Genomic DNA, 22,894 nt, shown 5'->3' with positions numbered 1-22,894 from the left:
TTTCCTTGTCTTCTTAGAGAGTCAAGGCTGGGGGGCTGTCAAGAGGCAGGGCCTGTTAAAGTCCAGCGCGGCACTTCTTGTGTGATTTTGGGCTATACAAAAATAAATTGTATTGTATTGTATTGTACAGCAAGCTGACTAAAGAAAGGCATCTGTTGAAAATACATTACAGTAAACAACAGTATCCTGAATTTAACAATTTTATTATATCCTGATCTTGTACAATGCCTTAGACCAGGGGTGCCCAACTCCAGTCCTGGAGGGCCACCCCTCAATTGTTTCTTTTTCCTTAATTAGCAGCCAAACAATTGTGAGATACAAAATGAGCCAAAGCATGACAAGCAAACTTTGTCCATCATACAGTATCTGAAAATAAAGAAAGATGAGGGTCTCAGGAATGCTGATCTGCTCTTAGAAAAGAGAAAATCCATAATTTCGGAAATGTCTGCTATGCACAATGAGAGCAGCAACAAGCCATGGAATTAAAGAACGGGTTGAATTAACGACAAGACTCAGCGCCTCATTAAGCTTCTGGTTGGAGTGAAATTGGCTGGAGTTTGAGGCCCTGACTTAGTTGGTCTTCTGTTGGCTCACTCACTTCATATTTCATTTCTGTTTGGGTGCCATTTAAGGAAAGAAATGAAGCAATTCAGAGGAACGATGAAGAAATTCAGGGAAACATTTCTTAAAAACCAAGTCAATTAAAATTAATTCAAAGGAAGTTAATTAGCAGCAAAAACGGATCACTAATTAAGAAAAGGGAATAAAAACTGTTAGCTTTCCGCTCATCCCATCTTAGTCCGAGGGCGCCCTGCGTGTTGATGGACCGGCGGCCGTTAAAATGAACTTCGATACTCTGTGACCTCGAAATTGGCTAAGGCGGGTTTGAAGAGTAGGCATTACAGCCAATTAGCGGCTAATTAATTGACACGTGACTAGCATTCTAGTGGCCACATCGGCACTTTACCGCGGACAAACTGATGTGATAAAAGCATTTGGCTGGCATCATTGTGAAAAAATACGGCCGCAGTTTTTCTTTTTATTTTTGTCTTCTGCAAAAGTTTATTTTGAAATGGCCACCAAGAAAATTGCTTCTGAAGAGGAGACCTCTACCACCAAAACAGTCGGTAAATCCTGATACCGGATTTGTCTTTTTTACTTGTCGCTCCTTGAAAGTGAGATGTTTTTATTCTCCGCAGTGACACAGTTCATTATCTTATGGGTATCCAATGTCGTCTTCAGTCTAGGATATAAACTCTAAAAAAAAAAAAAAAAAACCTGACTATGTTGGATATAGAATGATGAGGACTCCTCTTGGCCGTCATCTCTAAATTAAAAAAAAACTGTTTAGTAAACGGGAGAGTGTATTCTTTTTGAAAGAGATGACGATCTTTGCAAATCTACCTGAATTTAACGAAAATCATGTGAGCGTTGGGTCGCAATCCAAGTGGTTCGGCGCATGCTTCCAACCTGTGCGCGAATTCCTTGTCTTAAGCCGCAGTACCGGATACTCTTTTACGTGTTAACCTTTTCGACCTGCCGTGCTGTGTTTCGTATTGCGTTAAAGTCACGGGGGATTGTCGGGCAAAATGTAATGGTGGAATACATCGTGATAGCAAGCTATTTTGAAATTTAGCGTCTTGTGCTAGTTCCTAACCTAGATATAATAAAACGATGCCTTTTTACTGGACACTTAACATGTTAAAGGTTTAGCCTATAAAATATCTAAAATGCAGTTTTAATTATAAGGCTCAATGAAGGTTGTTCCTTTTAAAAATCGGAGGTAACGGTAATCTTGTGTGTTAACTTGTTAAATATTTTGTTCAGCAATATTCTGAAACTTCAAAGGATATGTATTGTGTATTTCTGCATTGCGAGAAATTGGAACGTAGTTAGTGTTTAAAACGGCTTGCTGCGCAAATGGAACAGTTTTCTTGGAAATCGAACAGGGGGACGATGCGAACGGATAAAATGATGCTCAAAGCGCGAGTGGCAAGTGGCGATCAAGTAACATGTCTCATTCAAAAGCAAATTTAAACCATCTGTGGGACACTGCCGGACTCTATCCTTGGCAGGGCGTCCATTGCACCACATCCATAGCGGACCAAATGGCGATAGATACTGTGGAAGGAAGGCGTTAAGGATCGGTGAAGAATCTGCTTGTAGTAAGTTCCCTAAAATAACTCGTACTTTTTCGAATTCTACTTTAAACGGCTAGTGTTAGCAAACGCCAATGTCCCGTCAGGAATCGGAGTTCTTGCACTTTCATCAGAAAACGTTGGGTGTTTACCGCAGTTCTCAGGAAAATCTTTAGGCGTTGGCGTTTATTACGTTGCTGACCTTCGATGTCTTTTTTTTTTAATAGACGATGCAGTATGCACAAGTACTAAAGGAAGATTAACTTTAACGGCGGTGTGTCGCCTGATAGCCCATCAATGTCGTTTGAGCTTTCCTTTCCAATCAACCCCACGATGTCGTACTTTTTGTAGTGACTTGTATTCTTGTGCGCGTTAGTGTAAGACTTGCAATGGTTCACCTTTATGTGAAGTGCAAATCGCGATGGCGTTGCGAAGTCTGAAATGTGCGGTGTGTTTGCCGCTGGTAGGCCTATATGTGCCTCGTTCGTAGTGACCGTTTGGTTCGCCGGGTTTGTCATTCGAGCACCGCCGTAATTTAAAGTTGAATTAACACCGGGATTTGGTCGGCTATGCCTATTCGAACACATTAGGCTATAGTGCCAGCCATGACTTGTCCCATCATTGAAAATGCATTCATCCATCCATCCATCCTCTTCCACTTATCCGAGGTCGGGTAGCAGCTTAAGCAGAGAGGCCCAGATTTCCCTCTCCCCAGCTCTTCCGGGAGAATCCCAAGGCGTTCCCAGGCCAGCCGGGAGACACAGTCCCTCCAGCGTGTCCTGGGTCTTCCCCGGGGCCTCCTCCCGGTTGGACGTGCCCGGAACACCTCACCAGGGAGGCGTCCAGGAGGCATCCTGATCAGATGCCCGAGCCACCTCATCTGACTCCTCTCGATGCGGATTTAATAAATTGTTTTTAGGGGCGCTTAATATCAACCATGACCTCCTTGCTGGTGCCGCCTTCTGATGCGGGTGGGCACTACACGACTTTCCGGACTGCCCCAGTGTAGTGCAATGAGATGAAAGATCTGACCGAGTGTAGAAAATGGTCTGTAAAGTGCTGCTACCGACAAATGTAATTTGATAGGACGTTAACATGAGATGTCCCTGTCGAATCTGCTTAATCAAGTTTTGGGTCATGCAGAGCCTTTCTCCGCATTGAGGCACAAGTTAGCTGATGGTCTTGAATGTGACACTAGCCCATCAAGCCCCCCTTGCATGCTTACACCTTGACTATCGTGGGTACAGTTTGAAATGTACATTCAACCTAAACTGCATTGGTGTACCCCTACAAGGCATGAAGGTACAACCCTTGTCAAATGAGTAGGCATTTGAACTTGTCACACTGGATCTTTGTGGTAGTGCCACTACATGCCCTGCCACTGTAAAATCGTGTATCCTGCAGGAATGTGGGAAATAATGGCATCACAATACTGATGTTTTAAACGTGGTGGGAGATGAAACTACACGCCTTTGTAGTGGAGTAGTTGTCGGACTGAGTTTTGGTCTAGAAGTGATGTTCTGTAATGTACTAAAGTAGTACAGTCCTCGGCATTCATGAGTGTCTTGCATGGCTGTAGCAATGATCAAGACAATACGGTGGCCCGCTGGCTTATATCAATGCCTGAACACTCCAGAGTCCTGAGGTCTAGTTCTGGCCCACGTGCTGCCCCTTAAGGTTTTTCACCCCACAGCCCTGAGATGAGGTTATGCTAATAGGCAACTCCATGCTGTTTTGGCACATCCTGTGCGCCTCCGTCTAACCCTCCTAGCCCAGTGCTAGATGGCATTTTATAAAGTGGACGGTTAATCACGGTCTTGAAACGGTTCTAAAACTGTGGGGTGGTTGAGGCCGCATTTGTTCGAGCATACAAGAATTGCATTTTGAGTTGTAATTTGACCTGTCGCTGAGGATATTCAACAGTTGGTCATATTGTGGGCTGATGCCAACATTAAGGTCGTGGATCCTAAGGTTTGTGCCTGGGTTGGCTACAGAAGTTGGTTGGTGCACTAATTAGCTTTGCCCGAGGTGCAGATTTACCTAGTACTGTTCGTGCTGACCACTGTATATATAAAATGCCACTCGTGCAGTAATTTCCTATTCATTAACTGGTATTTTTCTGAATGGCTAGTCAGTGGGAGACATGCAAGGTTTTGAACACTTGACAAACATATTAACTTGAAAGGTGTCAGTCTGATAAGGGGTTCAGTTTAGGGTTGGAGCTGTCTTGGATGTTAATGACACTTTGTGAAGTGATTGTGTGAACATTCTAGCAACAAGCAAAGAGTGCTTTAATAGCGGGTGTGTGTGACACTCTTTAAAAGCTTTGAGTTGCACTGTAAAAGTCAGTAAATTTTAAACGGCAAATATACTGTGAATGGTAAGTGAAATACCTTTTTTGTTCTGATGTCTTAAACTATTTTTTTTTTTTTTTAAGCCAAGTTTTTATAAAAATCTAATTTTCTGCCTTCAAAATATGCTACATACTGTTTTCTGACACACTGCACTGGAAAAGTTTTATATGTTAAATGGTGAAGGTAAGCAACTGTAAAATGTAAAACGCCGTTTCAGTGACAAGTTATTTGCATAAGGACACGCCCCTTTTACTAGGTGATCCTGGTGACCCCCCATACCTTTGCACAGTGGAGGTCGGGTGGGAGACCATGAACTTGGCAGACTTTTTCCAAGTTTTTTTTTTGGGGTTCTGGGAGCTGATTTATGGTGGGTTGTATTTGAAAAGCTGGCACACCTGTAGGACACCATACACCACCAAGAGAACTTCTCCACCAGACAATGTGCCTTAACCGACTTCTTTTTCAATGTATATGATAACAGCGTGTCTGCTATTGGTGGTTAGTTTACTGATGCAGACTGTGTACAAGTATTTGATCTTGACAATTTAATGGTTTGATTGCACTGTACTAACCCATGGTTAGGGGTTCAGTGTTCACTTCTGTTGTAATGTGGTGTAACGTGAAAACCGTTCATTACTACGTTACACTGTAGACCTAAAAATACTGTCTTGTATTTATGGTAAAATTCTTGCAACCTCCGTTGCCTTTTACTGTAAATTTTACTTTCTTAGTGGAATGCTTTAAAAAGAGCACATGGAAGGTGGGTTGGTGTGTAAGTGATGTAAACTTAACAAGTCGTGTTGTGTGTTTTTTTTTATTTTTTTTTTTTTTTATAAAGCTACAGTTAAGGCTAGCAAACCTCCATCCAGTGGCCACCCTTCCACAATTGACATGGTGGTTGAGGCCTTGAAAGAGCTGAATACCAAGAAAGGGGTCTCTGTGATGGCTATTCGTGGATACATCCTTGCCAAGTACCCCTCTGTGCTGCCAGCAAGACTGAAGACCCTGTTGAAGAATGCCCTTCTGAAAGGTTTAGTGAGTGGCATTTTGATCAGACCTAAAAATGCTACGGCTACTGGTGCCACTGGCAGGTTCAAGGTAAGATTTTTGACAATGTCCAGTCTTTAATATTGTGGACTGTTTACATTTGTGATGGTCCTGTACAGGCCAGGGTTAATTTTTTTTATTAATTTGTAGGCACCTTTCTGTGTTGAGTTATACTGTTAAAGCCAATTTACACTGTGTGCACAATTAGGCAAGTGAGTATTTTGACCATATCATTTTTAATGCGTATATTCCAACTCCAAGCTGTATTAACTTGAATGCTTATTGGATTTAAGCACGTCAGGTGATGTGTATTTGTGTAATGAGGGAGGGTGTGGCCTAAGAAGATCAACACCCTATATCAAGGTGTGCAGAATTATTAGGCAGCTAGTTTTCCTCGGGCAAAATGGGCCAAAAAAGAGATTTAACTGACTCTGAAAAGTCAAAAATTGTAAAAAGTCTTTCAGAGGGATGCAGCACTTTTGGAATTGCTAAGATATTGCTGTGTGATCACAGAACCATCAAACATTTTGTTGCAAATAGTCAACAGGGTCGCAAGAAACGTGTTGAGAACAAAAGACGCAAATTAGCTGCCAAAGATTTGAGAAGAATCAAACGTGAAGCTACCAGGAACCCATTATCCTCCAGTACTTTCATATTCCAGAGCTGCAACCTACCTGGAGTGCCCAGAAGTACAAGGTGTTCAGTGCTCAAAGACATGGCCAAGGTAAGGAGGGCTGAAACCCAACCACCACTGAACAAGAAACATAAGTTGAAACGTCAAAACTGGGCCAAGAAATATCTGAAGACAGATTTTTTTCAAAGGTTTTATGGACAGATGAGATGAGAGTGACTCTTGATGGACCAGATGGATGGACCTGTGGATCAGTAATGGGCACAGAGCTCCACTCCAACGTGGAGGTGGGGTACTGGTATGAGCTGGTATTTTTAAAGATGAGCTAGTTGGACCTTTTTGCATTGAAGATGAACTCAAAACCTACTGCCAGTTTTTCGAAGACACTTTCTTCAAACAGTGATACAGGAAAAAGACCATGATTTTTATGCAGGCCAATGCTCCATCACTTGCATCGAAGTTCTCCACTGCGTGGCCAGCCAGTAAAGGCCTTAAAGATGAAGGAATAATGACATGGCCCCCCTTCCTCATCTGACCTAAACCCTATCGAGAACTTGTGGGCACTTCTTAAACGCTAGATTTACGGGGGAGAAAAACAATACACCTCTCTGAAGAGTGTCTGGGAGGCTGTAGTCACTGCTCCACAAAAAGCTGATCGTCAACAGATCAAGAAACTGACAGACTCCATGAATGGAAAGGCTTATGACTGTTATTGGAAAGAAGGGTGGCTATATTGGTCATTGATTGATTGATTGATTTTTTTTGAAATGTCAGAGATGTTTATTTGTAAATTTTGAGGTGTTTGTTTATTATTCTCACTATAACAGATGAAAATAAACAAGTGAGATGGGAAAATTTTCATTTTTCCTTTAGTTGCATAATAAATCTGCACACTAATAGTTGCCTAATAATTGTGCGCACATATGTATTCCCCTGATGATGTTCACACTCACATTTCCGTTGTGAAACATTCAGGTTTCAGGTTTATTAACATTTTGGATTGACTGATAGCACTGTGTTTGTTCCATATTAAAATTAATCCTCAAAAATACAACTTGCCTAATTGTGCACACAGTGTAATGAGAACTGGCCAGTCACCTTAAATCACTTCTCGATATTGATTTAAAGAGGGAGAAGTGTTCTTGGAAGTCGTGATGACAAGCAGCAGTTCATCCCAGAAGACAACCTGGTGATGTTCAGCCCAATACAATGCCAATTGACCCTTGGTGCTCAGTTAATGGTCTGTTGCCTCTAGACTTTGTCATCTAGCACAGTGCTTCCCAAACAGTCCTGGGAACCCACTGTGGTTGCAGGTTTTTGTTCCTACCAACTTCTGTTTTTAATGGGATTCCTAGCCCAATAAAGCAAACCCTTTTCCAGTTTGTGTTTTGGAGTCAATGGAGAAATTAAGTTTGGTAAATATGTATTCAAATGTACTAAGCACTTATAAGGGGATAGGGGTTTTTAAACATTTTGACAATTTTTCAGGCCGATTTTCATTCTACTTTTCCAGGCGTTTGTTTTAATTTATCTACTAATTAGTGGGTCTGACGCTAGTTATTGCAGCCTTTCATCATTCGGTGTTCTTTACCTGGCAGTCAGTTCTTGTGCCCTGTATTGGCTCCAGCAGACCCCCTATGGCCCTGCGGTTAGGATATAGCAGGTTGGATAATGGATGGAAACAATGAATGTTGCAATCTGCACAAAAAAAATAGGACGACAAAAGAGGTAAATGTTTGACGCAAAAATAGAAATTTCCTAATGTCTTAAATGTAAAAAGCATGCTGCTGTGCTTTTTTCAAATTTTATTGTGTTCCATACAAATCGATCAATTTTTACAAAAAATAAGATTGAAAACAAATCAACCCCCCCACCCTTGAGAGATCATGGCCAACAGAGTAAAACGTAAAGCTTGTAAACCTAAATTGATGAGTTTAATAGGCAGATAAAGATGTAACATGTGAAGAGAATTACTTCCTCAGTGCTTTAAGAACTTATTCTACAATATTGATTAGATCCTGCCAGGTTTTGAAAAAGTTCTTCACAGATCCTCGGAGTATTTGATTTTTTTTCCAGTTTTCAAATCGTATAAAGCAGGAGTTACTCACTGACTTAAAACATGAGGTAGGATTCTTCCAGTTTAGCAAAATAAGTCTACGTGCCAAAAGTGTAGTGAAGGAGATCAGTTTGTTTGTCCTTCTCTGCTTTAAACCCATCTGGAAGACCACCAAATGCAGCAGTTAATGGGTTAGGAGGGATTGTGACACCAAGGCTGTCTGAAAGGCACTTAAACATTTTGGTCCAGAATGATGTTAACTTGGTGCAGGCCCAAAACATGAGGCTGGCACTTGATTACAGCGTTCACAGGTTGGGTCCTGCTCTGGAAACATTTTGGACAGTTTAAAGCGAGACAGATGTGCTTGATATATAATTTTAAGTTGAATAATTTGTATGCGTTGTGCATATGGAGCTTGAGTGAATCCTCTGCATTGCTACCTTCCACTCCTTTTCTGATATGTTGAGTGAGAGCTCATTTTCACAATGTCAACTTGGATCTTTGAAAGGGAGGGACTGTAAAATAATTTTTATATATTGCAGAAATGCTGTCAGAGTCCAAGACTGAGCCATTTTTTTAATTTTTTTTTCCCTGCATGGAGGAAGGTGCAAGATGAGGGAAATGGGCAGGTTCTATTTAACAGTGAAAAGAAATGTTACTGGAAAGTGAAATTTAGAATGTAATTTTATATATACAACATCTTTGCATCTTATGAAAAGATTTCCAAGTAATTTTAATCCCAAATCTTTTCCAGATAAACGGCATATGTTTGCAAAGGTTAAAAAAGGTGGCTTTCGTGTAGAGGTGCCAGATAGGCACTGCTGTGCTTTTCTATAGGCAGAATAAGAGGAGGGCATTTAAATAAGATCAGTTTATTATCACTAATTGTGAATTTGGATGGAATAAAAACTGGCAGCCACAGTGGGTCTTTGGGACGGAGTTTAGGAAATGCTGATCTAGCATATTGGTTGACCGAGTAAGGGTCCATGGCAAAGGCACTGTAACTGATAAAAGGTTTAAAATTCTAAGCTGAAGGCTTAGATTATTTGTATAAAGAGAATTCTCCTAAATTGGTGGCTGTATTTTTGTAGCTTTGTAATCCATTTGTTGCCTTCTCAGTGTTTCCGGGGGAGTGATTTCTCCTTTTATGGGTCCTGTGCCATAAACCGATCTGTATACCAGTTCCTTGTATGCTGGAATTCCATTCAGTTGTGCTTTTGAGGCTGACCACGTGTTCAAACTGGTGCCCCTCAACCGTTGTAAATGAGATTAAAATTAATCAAACTAGTAACCTCTCCATCTGAATACGATCCATCAAATGCTTTTATGTTGGTTTCTTTCAAATTGGTGCCTGGCACCTTAAACGCCCAGTGTCCTGGGTTGGACTCGGAGTCAAGTTGCTGTGGGAGGTTGGCTTATCCTCCATGTTAGTGGGCACAAGTTTAAGTTCAGATTTTGTTTAAATGCTCATGGGGGAATTTGTCTGGCATACATGTAATGGAAGGATTTTTCTAAAGAGAGGGGGGGGAATCAAGAGAGCAGATGGGCGTTGGTCGCTCAGTGCAAAAACCAGCTTCAAGAAGGAAAAGTACTGGGAATATGGCCAGAGGGTTATGCTGACTTGTTGTTCACTTCGAGGGGCTTCACTATTTTTGTGTGCCTTTTGGTACCAGACGCCGTCTCCGTCAGGATAAAGGGGCATGCTGACTTGTTTTTCACTTCAAGGGGCTTCACTACGGAATTATTTTTGTGCCGTTTGGTACCAGGTGTCGTCCTCATCAGGACCAAGTGCAAAACAACACCGCGTCCCGTGGAAAGGTGTGTGTGCTGAAACTAATCACTTCTGTATACACTGCTTGCACGTAAGCGTAAGCGCTTTGGGCAAGGGGGACGCAATTAGTATATAATGGAAGGCTTAGCCCAAAATCTGCAGTTTCTTTTGACAGCCCCCAGCCTTGAGGCTCAACCGTGGGGACAGCAAAGAGAGACCCCTTTCCAGGTAGGTTGGGCCCGGTATTTGGAAGGCAAAATGAGTTGGTCCTCTGACAAGACTGACAAGCGGGCCCCCTCAGTCTACTGGTCTGGGATGATGGCTCTGTGTCTTTAACAACAGAGATGCATATGTCTAAGTATTGTTGTTTTGTATGTCTGCATTATATGTGTTTGATTATTATAGTTGATTAAGTAAATAAAATAGACGTATTGGACCTCTTCTCTCTGATTCTTTGCCTACTTATGTTCTAATCCCTTGAACCATTTTCCCATAACAAAACAATACAGATCCCTAAAAAATCAAATCTGTTCTTTGCATAGTTTTAAAACACTTTTTGTAGTGTTATTTTAAATTAGCCTTTTCTGTAGGGTGTACTCCCTTAATTGTATCCAGACACTAAAGTCTAAACCTTGAATGCATATCTCTGAAAACGTGCAGGGTTCCTATCCAGGATTTGGTTTGGAGTCTCTGCTTTGGAGTTTAGGTCTTTTAACCTATTTATTTTTGTACAGTGTTTTGTAATTTCCTACCCGTGAAATGTTTTAAATTGTTGTACTTCTGCCCTTGCCAGCCAGGATAGGCTCTAATCCATACTCCCAATTCCTGAAACCATAATTTGGCCAGAGTGGGTTTGAAAATTTTTTAAAATGGTAGGCTTTTTACTGTAAAAGTAGACCAGATTAATCCATTTGGTATTCCCAAATTCCACTTAAAACCCAAATCCTGTACCACTGTTTTCTAATATTTACTCATGGGATTGAATCTTCCCTTTTGAAACTCAATATGAATTTCAAGCACATGTTGTGATACTTGGCTTTCAGTGCAGATCTGTGTAATAATTACAAAGTACAGATTTGCCCCAAACCTCCGTGCATCCTGGAATCTTAAAGCCTGTCCCTCACAAGCCTCTTCACACAGGGCAGATGGGAGTTTTCTGTTTCATAGTGTTTTTCTTTACAGCTCTAAACCGGCAAATCCGGTCCTGTTCAGTGTGAACGCGGGGCTCATGCCATTTTTAAGAGGAATACTTTCTCAGCTTGCAGGTAAAGAGAAGAAACGTGTTGTCAATGGGGCCAAATCAAAAGAAAATGTCGACCCAGATGAGAAGCAAAATGCTACTCGAAAGGCTGCCGCCAAGAAACCAAAGTCTGGAAACAAGCTGAAGTCTGCAAGTAAGGGCCTCCTCTTACTTGACGACGACAACCTTGAAAATTTTAAATTCAGAGGGCAATATTTATTTTTTCTCTCCAGACACTAAAAAGGCCAAAGTGAAATCTGAGGTAGCAGAGGAAAATCAGGCTGAGGTGAGTAGCTGCCGAATGTCTGGAGCTCAAACTTTTCAGTGTTTAACTGTAGTATTTGCTTAACAGAACCCTGAGAAGGAAGTTAAGGCTAAGCCGAAAAAGACTAAAGACCCATCGGGGCAGGAACTGGACCAGAAAGCAAAGCCAAAAGTCAAGAAGCAGAATTCAGCGGAGACCCCAACAGTCCGGGCACCAAAAAAGTCCCAGAACAAGACCAAGGCTGAACCAAAGGGCAGTGAGGAGGTGGGCAAGGAGAATGCTGACAAGCCGAATGCAAAGACTGCTGGCAAACGCAGCAAAAAACCAAAAGAGCAGTAGTGTGGGTGGGGTGCTGAGATTCTGTTTTAACTTTTTGTAAATAGTGCCTTTTTAAATTTTATATTTTTCAATAAAGGTAATTTGTTGAGTAATGGCGTTTTGTATTAATTGAGGTATAGTAACGTAGCCTCATGCATTCAGCATGTTGAGGTAACCTAGCCTGGCATGGAGGAGGGAGCAACACTTTTGGGTGTACAGTATGTGCTCGCAGCTAATCCTGCAAAGTAACACCCAGTAGCTTCATGATATGGTAGGGTGGAGAAGGTGAACTCCTACAAACAAGATGTCTAAGCTGTGGAAATTGTCTTGGAGAAACTTCAAAATGCACCTCCATGTTTCACTTTTTAAATATACTGGATTAGGTGGCTAATAACCTTAGCTAGCTTTAGTGACTTTGGGAGGATCATTTTTAATAGGTTAAGTCAGGGGTGGGCAATGTCCGTCCTGGGGGAGCCACGGTGGCTGCTGGGTTTTTGTACCAACCCAGTGTTTTTTAGTGAGAAGTCCGTTCTTGCTGATGAAGCACTTACTCCTCAAGAGACATTTTTCTGCTTCATTTTAGTGGTCTTGCTTGCTAAAGTTCCCCCACCCTTAATGCTTAGTTTAGTCTTAAACTGCTGCATTCATTAATTTTATTAGCCATGAGATGCAAATGACAAAGGAGCCAGCAGGTCTCCATCTAACTGGTTTCCATTTCCACCGGTGTGGATTCACCAAGCATTACCTGGCTTACTAAAACACTTAAGAGAAATGTGACAAATTTAAAAATGACCAGTTCTAGGCTTCAAACCTTTTGGATAATTTTTCTGGGGAAGACCTTTTGATAGAAGAGCCTAACCTTATAGACTAACAAGCCATAAATTTTAAATAAGGTTGGAGTTTGGCAAGGATTGGGTTGGAACGAAAACCTGCAGCCCTCCAGATTCGACATTGCCCACCCCTGGTTTAAGTTCTTGGAAACGAGCTCTGAACATTTTGTAGGCTTCAGATTTGGAAGTGGAGGACCAGTGTCTTGTGGTGGGATGTCCTATAACCTGTCAACCGATTGGCCTGTGAGTAGAGATGAAGAAATCCTGCCATATTCTCCTTTTAATGAGATTCAGCATGTTCTTTAAAAGTTCTCAGTTGGCCTGGGTGAATGGTGGTTTAGTGTCTCCGCTACAGGTTCTAAAATCCCAACTACAGAAGCAATGGGATGGTTCCCAAAAGTCCTTGTCTGCATGTGTTTTTTTTTTTAAATGGGCACCATCACCAACCCCCCACCTCGCCCCCTATCCCTAGGACTTTTGCAATCTGTTCTGCATTTAGTAAGCAGTGTGGTCAAGTCAGCCAGAGAAGTTTGCTGGGGGGCCTCATTGTAACAATGAACAAATTGCATCACTCTCATACCGTCTATACATCAAGTGTGTATTTGTTAATCCCTTTCTATAAAACCTAATTGCTTTATGAGATTTACTTCTAATGAGAGGTGCTGTATGGTTGGTGGTTGTTACCAACAATGAATCAGAATTAATATGAGAAGCCATGAATTTTAGGAGCCTTCCTCACATGTACAGCATATCCCTCCCAGATGTCCTCCTGAGCCGTTGCTTTTTGGCAGCTTTCCTCCTGTAGTTACCAGTGTGGGTGGGTGTCTGACATCGTCTAGGCAGCGGTGGTCTGATTCATGGGGCTATGGGATTCATAGAGACGACTCAGCATCTAATTTCTACCCCACATTTAGTTTTATTTCAGAAGTCTGAGCAGCAGGTGACCTAAATTCTATTCATGCTATTTAATTTGGCTCCTCTGGACGGAGGTTTGTTAGTATTAGCTGTGCACAGGAGAACCTTTTTTTTTTTTTTTAATTTTTATTTTCTACTCTTTGCTGCTGTAGGCAATCTGCCAAGTTTAAAGTCTGAGTGGCCTGTTAAAAAGAATTTAAATAAGAGCCGACGTGTTAATTTAATGTACTCCTGCGAGACTCGAAAGAGATTAAAATGCTTCCCTCTTCTCCCCAACTCTGCAGCTGCTTTTGACTGGAATAGAAATGGAGATGCAGTCCTGGAAGGCTCATAACCTTGAAGTGTACTTTCCTGTCCTATCTCATTTGAACTTTTTCTCAGTTTTTGTGTGTGTGTGTGTGTGTGAGAGAGAGACATGGAGATTAGCATGTCACTCAGGGCTGCTCCCTCACAGCTCTGTACGAGAAGAGAGTCAAATCTTAGACCTGCCACTTTCTCTTTGGAGTCTGCTTAGGGGTGTGTGTGTGTGTGTGTGTATTCCCCCAGTGATGCTCCAGTACTCCCCCCTCATCTTCTAAAGATGTCTGAACTTACTGACTCCTCTAAATCGCATCGGTCACAGCCTGCCATGGACTCTTACCCCAATCAGTTTGGCGCTTGTCTTTTTTCCTCAGCATTGTGTGGTGGACGGCAGAAGAAATCTGAGAAACGAGCAGAGACCATTCAGTCAATCAAGATGTTGTAGTCTTGAGTAGAGAAATGGGTTGATTTATCTTACAATTTGCTTTGCAATATATCACCAGTGTTTGACTTTATTATTCTTAGATGATCTAGTTTTGAGGCGCATTATTTAAAATGTTGCTGCATGTCATTTTCATTTATCTGGTAATCTTCCTACTGGATACAAAAGTGTGCTTTCAGCTGACATACTTTAACCTTTATGAGCGTGTTTTTTTTTCTGATTGGTTGTCTTTGAGATAAATAGAATTGATTCATGTGGGACATTTTTCAGAATGAACTATTCTGTTGACTTTTGCTAACTCTGCAATGTTTGTATTTAGTCAAGGGCAAAAAGTTCACATTGGCTGGGAAGTGCAAATATTAACTATAGAAAGGTGTGATATCTGGGCAGAGATGGCAGGGGTCACCAACTCCAGTCCTGGAGGACCACCATGGCTGCAGGGTTTCATTCTAACCCTTTTCTTAATTAGTGACCTGTTTTTGCTGCTACTTAACTTATTTTTGAATTCATTTAGTTGACTTGTTTTTTTTAAGAAATGTTCCCCTGAATTTCTTCATCGTTCCTCTGAATTGCTTCATTTCTTTCCTTAAATGGCACCCAAACAAAAATGAAATGTGAAGCAAGGGAGCCAACAGAAGACCAACTAAGTCAGGGCCTCGAACTCCAACCAGTTGCTTAATTAGGAGCTGATTCTTGTTGTTCAGTAAACCCGTTTGTTCTGCCCCACATGTTGTTAGTTGAGACTGTTATTTGTTGAGCTGTGCTCCCCATTCATCTTGTCATTTATTAGTCACATCCCACATTCACAGTGGTGTCATAAAATCTATGAAACTCACGTAAAGCACGTAGGTCCTATAATAAACATTTGAATGCAATACACTCCATGTGTCTCACGTAGGCACCCCTTTATCTGTTGTTTCAGTCACGTCCGAACCGTTTCTTAAGGTATATAAACCCCTGGGTCTGGTTAGTTGTGTTATGTAGCAGTTTGAACCTCTGTCTACGCACTTCTCTTTGTCTCATAAAATAAAAGCGTGGGTGCTTTTCATCAATCAACATTCAAAAAGTGTTGAGTGATGTATGAGAGACTTATTGTTTACTTTTTTAGTGCACTTTTTAACTTAATATAAGTGTGGTTTTAAAAAGTATTTTTTATATATATTTACAGTATTACTGTATATTCGGGTGCTCGAGGTAAATAGGATATATACTGTATATAGAATTTTTCACTGGTGTCTTTGGGATAGTGGGGAATTGTGCACATATATAATATTGAGTATTTGTCTGTCCTTTTGTGTGTGTGTGTGTGTGTGTGTATATATATATATATATAAACTGCTCAAAAAAATTAGAGGAACACTTTGAAAACACATCAGATCTCAATGGGAAAAAGAAATCCTCCTGGATATCTATACTGATATAGACTGGGTAATGTGTTAGGAACGAAAGGATGCCACATCGTTTGATGGAAATGAAAATGATCAACCTACAGAGCCCTGAATTCAAAGACGCCCCAAAAATCAGAGTGAAAAAATTATGTGGCAGGCTAGTCCATTTTGCCAAAATTGAATTGCAGCAACTCCAAATTGTACGCAGCACTTTGTATGGCCCCTGTGTTCTTGTATACATGTCTGACAACATCGGTGCATGCTTCTAATGAGATGACAGATGGTGTTGTGGGGGATCTCCTCCTCCCAGATCTGGACCAGGGCATTACTGAGCTCCTGGACAGTCTGAGGTGCAACCTGGTGGCATTGGATGGACCAAAACATAATGTCCCAGAGGTGTTCTATTGGATTTAGGTCAGGAAAGTGTGGTGGCCAGTCAATGGTATCAATTCCTTCATCCTCCAGGAACTGCCTGCATACTCTCACCACATGAGGCCAGGAATTGTCGTGCACCAGGAGCCACTGTACCAGCATAGGGTCTGACAATGGGTCCAAGGATTTCATCCTGATACCTAATGGCAGCCAAGGTGCCTTTGTCAAGCCTGTAGCGGTCTGTGTGACCCTCCATGGATATGCCTCCCCAGACAATCATTAACCCACCACCAAACTGCTCATGCTGAATGATGTTACAGGCAGCATAATGTTCTCCATGGCTTCTCCAGACCCTTTCACTTCTGTCACGTGCTCAGGGTGAACCTGCTCTCATCTGTAAAAAGCACAGGGCACCAGTGGTGCATCTGCCAATTCTGGTATTCTATGGCGAATGCCAATGGAGCTGCATGCTGCTGGGCAGTGAGCTCAGGGCCCATTAGAGGACATGGGGCCCTTGGGTCACCCTCATGAAGTCTTTCTGGTTGTTTGGTCAGAGACATTCACACCAGTGGCCTGCTGGAGGTCATTTTGTAGGGCTCTGGCAGTGCTCATCCTGTTCCTCCTTGCCCAAAGGAGCAGATACTGGTCCTGCTGATGGCCCTCTCCAGCTCTCCTAGAGTAACTGCTTGTCTCCTAGAATCTCCTCCATGCCCTTGAGACTGTGCAGGGAGACACAGCAAACCTTCTGGCAATGACACGTATTGATGTGCCATCCTGGAGAAGTTGGACTACCTGTGCAACCTCTGTAGGGTCCAGGTATCGCCTCATGCTACCAGTAGTGACACTGACTGTAGCCAAATGCAAAACTAGTGAAGAAACAGTCAGAAAAGATGAGGAGGGAAAATGTCAGTGGCCTCCACCTGTTAAACCATTCCTGTTTTGGGGTCATCTCATTGTTGCCCCTCTAGTGCATCTGTTGTTAATTTTATTAACACCACAGCAGCTGAAACTGATTGACAACCCCTCTGCTAATTAACTGACCAGATTTATATCCCATAAATTTCATTGACTTTATGCTATACTCTGATTAAAAAGTGTTCCTTTAATTCTTTTGAGCAGTATATATAAGTATATATATATATATATATATAATTCACTAAGGGCACGCAAGACACTGAGCGCAAGCAAGACAGAGCCCCGCCCGCCAACTCTAAGACCATGGGATACACTCGACAGAGCCCTGCCCGCCAACTCTAACCCTCCTACCGCGTCATGGGATACGCACGACGGAGCCACGCATGCCAACTGTAACCGTCCTCCCGAGTCCAGCATTGCTCTCGAGGCACACAACAACTCACCAAACACAGCCTCAGTCGCTTTCGTCTGTGCAAAAGTCCACATGCACCTCTGAGCCACGTTGACACGCAAGACAGAGAGCCACGATCACTAACTCTAACTAAGGGCAAGCAAGACAGAGAGCATACGCAAGACAGAGTGTCATGCCCACCAACTCTAAGACCATGGGATATGCACGCATTTAGTGTATAAATGGATATAAATAATTGCATGTAAACGATTCGCCAAAATCCGTTGTTTGTAAACGATACTGTTTAAAACGTTATTGATTTTTCATCAGAAAACCCGGTTTCCACGTCTACCTGTATTAGTTTAAATGGCACTTTTACCTCTCGCAATAGGGTGGAAGCGCTGACTTATCGTGTCGACTGGCCAACACAGTGAATGCGGCGTCTATCTATATATGTCTATGTTTTCCGTAGCCTGCTACAGGAAGGTACTCTCTCGACCATTGGCATTGGTTTCGCTCCTTGCTATTTTTGTTATTCCTTTCTCACTGTTTTCCGTTCCTATTCTTACACCGCCGTATGCTACGCCGGGCTTTGGCTAGTATATATTAGTATATATATATATTCGTTGACTTTCAATATATCAGCACTTGATTTTCCATCTCTGATTTGCATTGCCTGTTATTCTGTCGCTTGGGAAAAAAAGGACTGTTTGTAAGGAGTACGGCTTGTTATTATCTGGAGAGTCCTCAGGTTAGCCAAGTCAATAGTCTCGGTTGTGTAGTTGCCGTTACAATCTCAGTGGTGAGATGTGCTAAGTTGACAGAGACCTTCCCCAACAGACTTGCAGCTGGAATTGCCACAAAAGTATTGACTTTGGAGGATGATCACCTACACACACTCCAGATTTCTGTTTCTTTTGTCTTAATTTTTGATTGTGTCACAATATAAAATATTTTGTAGCTTCAAAGTGATGGGCATGTTGTGTAAATCAAATGTTGCTAACCTCCCAAAATCCATGTCAATTCCAGGTTGTAATTGGACAAAAGAGGACAAACACCGAGGGTGGATGGATAACTTCACTAGGCACTGTAAGTACTCGCAGCTACCTGTACATTGCAATACGTTTTGTTATACTTTAGCACAAAAAGAAATACATTGCAGATGAGATGAAGATATTTGTGCTAATGGCACTCATTTCACATGTAGCCAAACGCAATTTTCTCTTAGGTTTTGCTGCAACTTTACCTTCATGCAAATTGTTTATCTGCTCACTAGAACACACGGCACATTGTTTGAGCCATCGTCTTCCATTAGAGGGTCAGAGGGTAATTGTGTAAATAAAAGGTCTGCAAAGCTGGAAGGAGCGTGTTTTTCAGGCTTTTATTATACTAATAATTTACCACTTTCTTGGCAAACCGTTGTGCTCCGACACTATAGGTGCTTTAAAAAAAAGGTTTCTTCCTTTAATTAACCCATAGAAGCAAACTTAGCCAGCATCTAGTTGGCCATATATGTTCATATTCAGAAAGCCAGCATCTGATGAAGATTGGGAACAGAACAAAATGTATTGTTTGATTCTTCCAGTTCTGCATATTGCTAAGGCTTTAAGAACTTGGCTTTACACACAAAAACACACATTCTTTATATAAACTCCCCCCCGAAAAAGTTTTGTATATTTATATATATATAGAAACAACTATTAAAGACATCATTTGTTAAATCCAATCGAACACTTCATAAATATCTCTATGAACATTTATGTTACATACGCAGTGCATCAATGCTTTTGTTAAAATCATGAGGGTGTCTTAAAAACTATAATTAATAAACGGACTCCCCAAAAGGGTTTCAACCCACACTATTTGATCAAGGTAGGGATTTTCCATCCAGAAAAGACAGTGCATATTCCAGTTTGATGTCTTGAACCAAATGAAAAATGTGCTTTTTTCAAAAATCTTTTAAAGAAGTTTCATTTCTCTCCTTGTCTGGCACAAGATATTGGCACTTCTGAGTCGAAACCTACAGATTTGCTCCTCAATACCTCTTCTACTTGTATAATTGTCCTTCTTTACCTTTAGAATCAGGCAAAGACTTCAAGTGCAAGGTTCTGATTTTGGGTCAAGAGAAAGGGCAATAGTTGTGCAACCATATATACAGTTTGGCAGCTTTCAAAGTGGACAGACACAAGGACAACATGACCACAGTCTCATACAAAGCCAGCCCCTCCTACCCAAAAACTATTATGAATAACATGTAACTGCCATATATCTGGTTTAGCAGTTTGTTTGGTGGGGTTAAAGGATGGTCTGATCACTCACATCAGCTGTTTTCACATTTTCTCTTGACTTATTTTCTGAAGCTCAGAAGGTTTCGTGAAAATGTGAACTCCATGTAGATGACTCACGGACAAATGCAGTTCAGTAAATGTCCACAACATCTCAACGGAAAACACCTTTGGCTCTATTTACAGTATGCTGATTGTACTGGTTCACGCTTTCATCACACAATACTTTTCTCTTTATTAATTTAAATTATAGATCTACTATTCTAATGTGGACACATGAAATTGAAAGTTTTAGATGAGTTGTTGTCAACCAGTTTCATCTCTGTGAGACACAGTTACCTTATTTGAATTTTTATTTATTATCGCTCAGGAACAGAACAGTACTGTAGATGGATAAATGAACTCTTCCTGAAGGATATATTGGGTTACATCCCACTGGAAGCTAGCAGCTTTTTCGTTCAGCATCCAGTGCAGCCGGAGAAGGAAATTCCCAATTTAGATGCTTCATGTTCAAACAAAAACACTGAGATGGTGGGGTGGGCTCTGTCTCAGAAGATTTTCTTTTTGACTCTAGAAATATGATTCAGAGATTAATCTAATGGCTCCTCTTTGGTGATCTGTTTCAAGGATCCACAACAACAGATTGCCACTAGTAATTGTATCATTCACATTGGTGGAGCCAACTCCACAGGGGATTTGTCATTAGTGAGAACTCTGTGCTCCATTCGTCAGGAAGCCTGTCAGCTCCAATGCTAGTGACTTGGCCCAATGTGAGAGATCATTTTTCTTAATTCAAAATTAAATTTCCTCAGTAGAAAATGTTCTTTTGATGGCAGGATTCCTCTTTGTAGGTATGTCATATTGGACCGACACACAGCAAATATCTATTGGACTTTTGTTTCATTGATTATGCAGATGTGGTCCCCAGCAAAAATGTGCCTGCTTCATCCTATAGACGCGTCCTTTGGAGGTCTCTATTTTAGATCCAAGAGTATCCCATTACAGACGTGTCATGTTGATTAAAAGAATCTCCATTTCTCCATTATTCATCTGAGAGGAGTCTTCTTAAAGTTCCATTTTGAGACTCATTTGAGACGGAGGTTCTTCCTTCTGATTATTCTGGGTGATGGCATTGTTGTAGTGAATGTAACGTAATGACGAAAGTTATGAGGCCTTGACTGTTGATCCCAAACAATTTAAAATCACCTGCTGCCAATTGCCACTGCAGTGACACATCTTTGATCTGACAGGTGTCATCTTTGGTGATTTGTCCCATACTGGGACTGGGAGACAGTCTGTTAATTGTTGATCTGAATGGAGCCCCAATAAAGATCACTTTCCCCAACCCAAGAGACCCCTTCAGAAATCTGTCTCGTTTATTAAAGATGGCAAGTCTCTACTCCCTTCTTGACTTCATACAGTGTGCCACAGCAACATAACCCATCTCTTGCTTGAAGAAATGAAGATTTAGTCTGTTAAGCCTGTCAAGTTTTTTTTTTGTGTGTGTGTGTGTGTGTGTGTGTGTGTTTTCACTGAATGCACACATTTGGCATCACGTCCATCCATATGTTTCCTTTTTACAGAATTACAAAAGTAGGTAATGCAAAGTCATTGTCTTCACGCTTCACTGCTACATTCATAAATGTTGTCCTCCACCAGTGCAATCACTTGTTCGAACTTGTGTTGGAGCTGAGTGCGCCTGGTTGTGGGGTTGGCGTCCAGTGCACTCACAACCTAATTTGAGCAGAGAGAAACAAGAAACAAGAAAATCTGATGAGAATGTGGTGATTCAAGGAAGGCTGTGAGTGACGGAACCTGCAAACAGAAGCTTGAGAAAACGTCTAATGCCACTCTTTACCCCGTTGACATTGTTCACACCTTTAGTGCGTGACATTGTGCAGCAGGAAGTGGCAGAATGTGCAAAAAGTGATGCACATGTGATACTCATTATAGTTTAAAGATTACTGATTGTGCTGTTGCTTTGTTTATGTGGCCCCATCTAGCTGAGCACAATGTGGTGCTCTGTTGGCAAAGGTACTTCCATCACTAGATTCGTTAATCTGAATGGAGCCGAATGGCACAAATTCCATACTAAAAACAAAACACATCCTTACTTGACAAAAAACAAAGTCAACTTCAAAAGAAAAAACTTTATAAACCTGTAAAATGAAAATGGAACATACTAAGACCTTCAAGGCCTTTTCTAATTTTCGAATGTGTGTGTGTATACAGTATATACATTCACTGAGCAAACACCTGTACACCAACTCATCCATTCAATTATCTAATCAACCAATCATGTGGCAGCAGCACAATGAATAAAATCATGCAGATATAGTTTAGGATCTTCAGTTAATGTTCACATTAAACACTAGAATGGGGAACAAATGTAATCTCAGTAATTTTAGCCGTAGTTGGTGCTGGTTTGAATATTTCTGTAACTGCTGATCTTCTGAGAATTTCATGCACAACAGTCTTTAGAGACTACTCAGAACAGTACAAAAGGAAAAAAACATCCAGATGAGAGGAGATCGGGCCAGAATGGTTCAAGCAGACAGAAAGACTACGGTAGCAACTGTGGAGAGCAGAAAAGCATTTCAGAAGGAGTAACACATTGAATCTTGAAGTGGGAGGATGGGCTACAACAGCAGAAGACCATATTGGGTTCCACTCCTGTTAGCCAAGAATGGAAAGCTGACACTGCCATAGGCACAGGCTCAATAAAACTAGAGAGATGAACACTGGAAAAATGGAACCTGGTCTGATGATTCTCAATTTCTGCTGAGGCACACAGAAAGTAGGGTCAGAATTTCTTGCCAACAGCATGGCTCCACGGACCCAACCAGCTTTGTGTCAACAGTCCAGGCTGGTGATGGTGTAATGGTGTAGTTAATGTTTTCTTGGCACACTTTGGGCCCGTTAATACCAATCAATCATTGATTGAATGCCACAGCCTATTTAAGTATTGTAGCTGATTATGTGCCCCCCTTTATGGCAACAATTTACTCATCTTCTAATGGCTAAGTCCAGCATGATATCGCACCATGTCACAAAGCCAAAGTCATCTCAAACTGGTCTCATGAACATGGCAAGGAGTTGAGTGTTCTTTAGAGGCCCTCCCAGTCAACAGACCTGAATCTACAGTTGTGGCCAAAAGTTTTGAGAATGACACAAGTACAGTGGAACCTCAGTTCACGAACGTCTCTGAACACGTACAAATCGGGTTACGACCAAAA

General features: G+C 41.5%; 2 protein-coding genes across 3 annotated transcripts in view; one reads left to right on the top strand and one right to left on the bottom strand.

Moving 5' to 3' along the window:
• The first annotated feature begins 800 nt into the window (after positions 1-800).
• On the top strand, positions 801-11,841 carry LOC120540475 (protein B4-like). The gene is made up of 5 exons (XM_039771313.1): positions 801-1,127; positions 5,331-5,590; positions 11,256-11,391; positions 11,471-11,523; positions 11,590-11,841. Exons 1-5 carry the CDS (start codon positions 1,073-1,075, stop codon positions 11,839-11,841), a joined length of 756 nt encoding a protein of 251 aa, XP_039627247.1. The 5' UTR covers positions 801-1,072.
• Positions 11,842-18,735: 6,894 nt separating this feature from the next.
• Positions 18,736-22,894, bottom strand: part of plxnd1 (plexin D1) — a 243,171-nt gene continuing 239,012 nt past the window's right edge. For both annotated transcript variants that reach the window (XM_039771008.1, XM_039771009.1), the window contains exon 36: positions 18,736-21,392. In XM_039771008.1, the coding sequence (XP_039626942.1) occupies positions 21,276-21,392 (117 nt within the window). In that variant the 3' untranslated portion in view covers positions 18,736-21,275. The remainder of the gene's footprint in view (positions 21,393-22,894) is intronic.

Source organism: Polypterus senegalus, chromosome 12 (assembly GCF_016835505.1).
Source record: "Polypterus senegalus isolate Bchr_013 chromosome 12, ASM1683550v1, whole genome shotgun sequence".
NCBI classification, from domain to species: domain Eukaryota; kingdom Metazoa; phylum Chordata; class Cladistia; order Polypteriformes; family Polypteridae; genus Polypterus; species Polypterus senegalus.
The sequence above is the reverse complement of the archived record's forward strand: the minus strand, read 5'-3'. Positions and strand labels throughout refer to the sequence as shown.